Source organism: Nanorana parkeri, unplaced genomic scaffold (genome assembly GCF_000935625.1).
Source record: "Nanorana parkeri isolate BGI_ZX_2015 unplaced genomic scaffold, ASM93562v1 scaffold981, whole genome shotgun sequence".
Taxonomy (NCBI): domain Eukaryota; kingdom Metazoa; phylum Chordata; class Amphibia; order Anura; family Dicroglossidae; genus Nanorana; species Nanorana parkeri.
Window position 1 is genome coordinate 667,112 of NW_017307249.1, and position 2,553 is coordinate 669,664.

At 47.4% G+C, this 2,553-nt stretch overlaps 1 protein-coding gene across 1 annotated transcript in view; it reads right to left on the reverse strand.

Moving 5' to 3' along the window:
* The window catches only part of GALT (galactose-1-phosphate uridylyltransferase), an 8,538-nt gene extending 6,002 nt beyond the window's left edge, over positions 1-2,536 (reverse strand). Inside the window, exons 1-4 of the mRNA XM_018566833.1 lie at positions 2,473-2,536; positions 1,961-2,090; positions 1,420-1,476; positions 132-254 (exon numbers count right to left, since the gene is read on the reverse strand). Coding sequence (XP_018422335.1) covers positions 132-254; positions 1,420-1,476; positions 1,961-2,083 — 303 coding nt within the window. The 5' untranslated portion in view covers positions 2,084-2,090; positions 2,473-2,536. The remainder of the gene's footprint in view (positions 1-131; positions 255-1,419; positions 1,477-1,960; positions 2,091-2,472) is intronic.
* Positions 2,537-2,553: the final 17 nt, after the last annotated feature.

The window sequence follows — 2,553 nt, forward strand, 5'->3', positions numbered from 1 at the left end:
AAAAAAAAGAAGGGGGTGAAAGTTTGAGGGGGGGGGGGGGAGAAGCTAGGATGCTGCCCCCACTATGACCACAAAGTATTACATACTCATTAAAGACACTTATAATGCACATATATAGCCAGCGGTCAGACCTTGCTCTGCTCCTCCAGTCTCCCGTACTCCAATAACATGGGGGTGCCGTGTGTCCGGAGGTATTCCCTCTGTGTCCGCTCCTCTGTCTGAGCCTCGTTTGGAAGGAAATTACTTGCCCAGATCTGTAAGACAAATGAAAATGTACAATACAACCGAGTCTTGTTAAACCTGTTTAGCTCCTTTATCTGCTCGTGTCCCTCCAGTTCCTATACAGATGATCCATCAGAAAGATTCAAGCCTGGAAAATCCATTACAGGGTTTGCAAACTTTAATAATGATATTCGCTAAATGCATTCATCCGCCCCTAGTAACTCTTGGGAATATATCTTCATTTCATGTAGGGCTGATAATGATCAGCAAACACCGAGTGATCCTGCCAGTCACCTTGTGTTCCTCCACAGTAAGCATGGAAGTCAGTTGGCGTGACTACTGGACTACACGCATAGCATGCCTGTAGTCCTTGTAGTCATCCGGGTTTACACTCCCCCTGCCTAGCCCTGCCCATATTGATTGACGTTGGCTCCCAACAGGAACCTCAATGTCAAAACCGACAGCCTGTAGTATTGTTGTTTGCACATCCTTTGACTATTTAGGTCAGGGGTAGCCAAACTCCGGCCCTCCAGCTGTGATGACACTACAAATCCCAGGATGCATCTCTCTCCGGGAGTCATACGCTGCCCGCCCTCAGGCATTGCTGCCATGAACCTTGCACACAGTAAAAGCTGGAAAGGAAAGCCCGTGTCACATGACCACAGGATAAAAATAGAAATGATAGGAAGTGCAACCTTTATTTTTAGCACTTTATTGGAAACTCAGGAATTCAAGTTGCCTGATATAAAGCAGTATACATGTTTTACACCCGAGGCATATCATGTCATAACGCAGGAGGTGTTCTGCAGTCCTGCCCTAGCGTGACAACTAGGGATGGGCTCCATGTTCGAGTCGAGCAAGAGTCCGACTCAAACATTGGTAGTTTGTGTGTTCGGCGAACACACGGACTATCAGGGCGTTCGGCGGGTTTTTTTCGACGGTATTGACGAGTTCAGCTATCTGACGAGGATTGTCCGCAGTGAGTATATCTGCTTATACAGGCCAGGCATAGAGGTCTCAGCAAGGGATATATTTTGCTATCACAACAATCGAAGTCAGAATACTAACCACAGGTCACCCTAACACAGGACTGTAGCCGCCATATCTAATGACTGGTGAGCTGCAATACAAAACACGCACATTGAGAGAACCCTGCAGTTAGAAAATCGTCCACCAGGTGTCAGTGTTGCCGCGTACCTGGCAGTGCGGATGGGGGTTGGAGCATCCCATCATTTCCCCTTTGTTTTCGAAGATCTGAAAATTAAAGGTTAAAAATGTTAAAATCTACAAGCAAGACTCCAGCAAAGGCACACGCAGAAATTCAGGCAGAATCTCACCGGCAGAACCTGCAAGAGACATAGAGGAGGCCAAAAGGTGACTCAGATCACCGAATATGAATAAAATAACAATTATGGAAGTTTGACCTCTTTACAGTCGGCCCGCTTGATCCCAATCTCCCAGAACTTTCGATTAGCCAGTTTCTCCCCACATGTCAGTTGCTCGGTCCAATTGCATTGTGATCATGTGACCAAACGACAGCAATGAGTGTCCACTTAGGGAGATTTCCTTTCACTTCCTGCCCCTCAGATGCATCAGGAAGAGAAATATTTGGAAGGGGAAACTTTGCTCTGGGGCCCCGTGATCTGCAGTTACACCCCTTTTCCCCAGTAATTACTAATTATTTATAACACTGTAGCAACTTAGGTTGTTTTTTTTATACCAAAGTGCCATCACTTACCTGAACCCAGGGGTAAGTGGCCCCCAGGTCGCTGTTTATCTCCGCCCACTTGTCGATCACAGCTCGGACTTCCTCGGTGGTCATTAGAGGGAGAGTCATGTCTGACCAGGGGTGGAAACACATCACCTGACTGAGCAGAAATAAAATCTCATCAGTGTCTGCACTTTCCTAGCGGGATCCCCATCCCAAATCTCCTTCCCTGTCACTGCTAAATAATCGCGCATGCACGGTCATCTGATTGACGCCTGCCGGCGACCATCTTGGTGATGGACGCTGGCAGAGAGAGAAGGGGACGTTCACCCGACACTGACTGAGCGCACGACCTATTAGAGGGGGGCGACACCAAAATGACTGTCAGTCATTTTTGGCGTCACCCTGGTGCTCCCACCGTCAGTCTTATTTCAGGGGTGCAGCAGCGGATATAATGTCAGATTTTAGGTAGATATACTATTTGCTTTTACAATGTCAGAGGGACAGTGTGAGGCACCAAAACGTAGATGTAACAACATTACCAAACACCACGGGCAGATTTTGCTTGCAGTAAGGGGTGATTGCCGGGACCTGGAGAAGAAACAAAACTCTAATAGCCCATT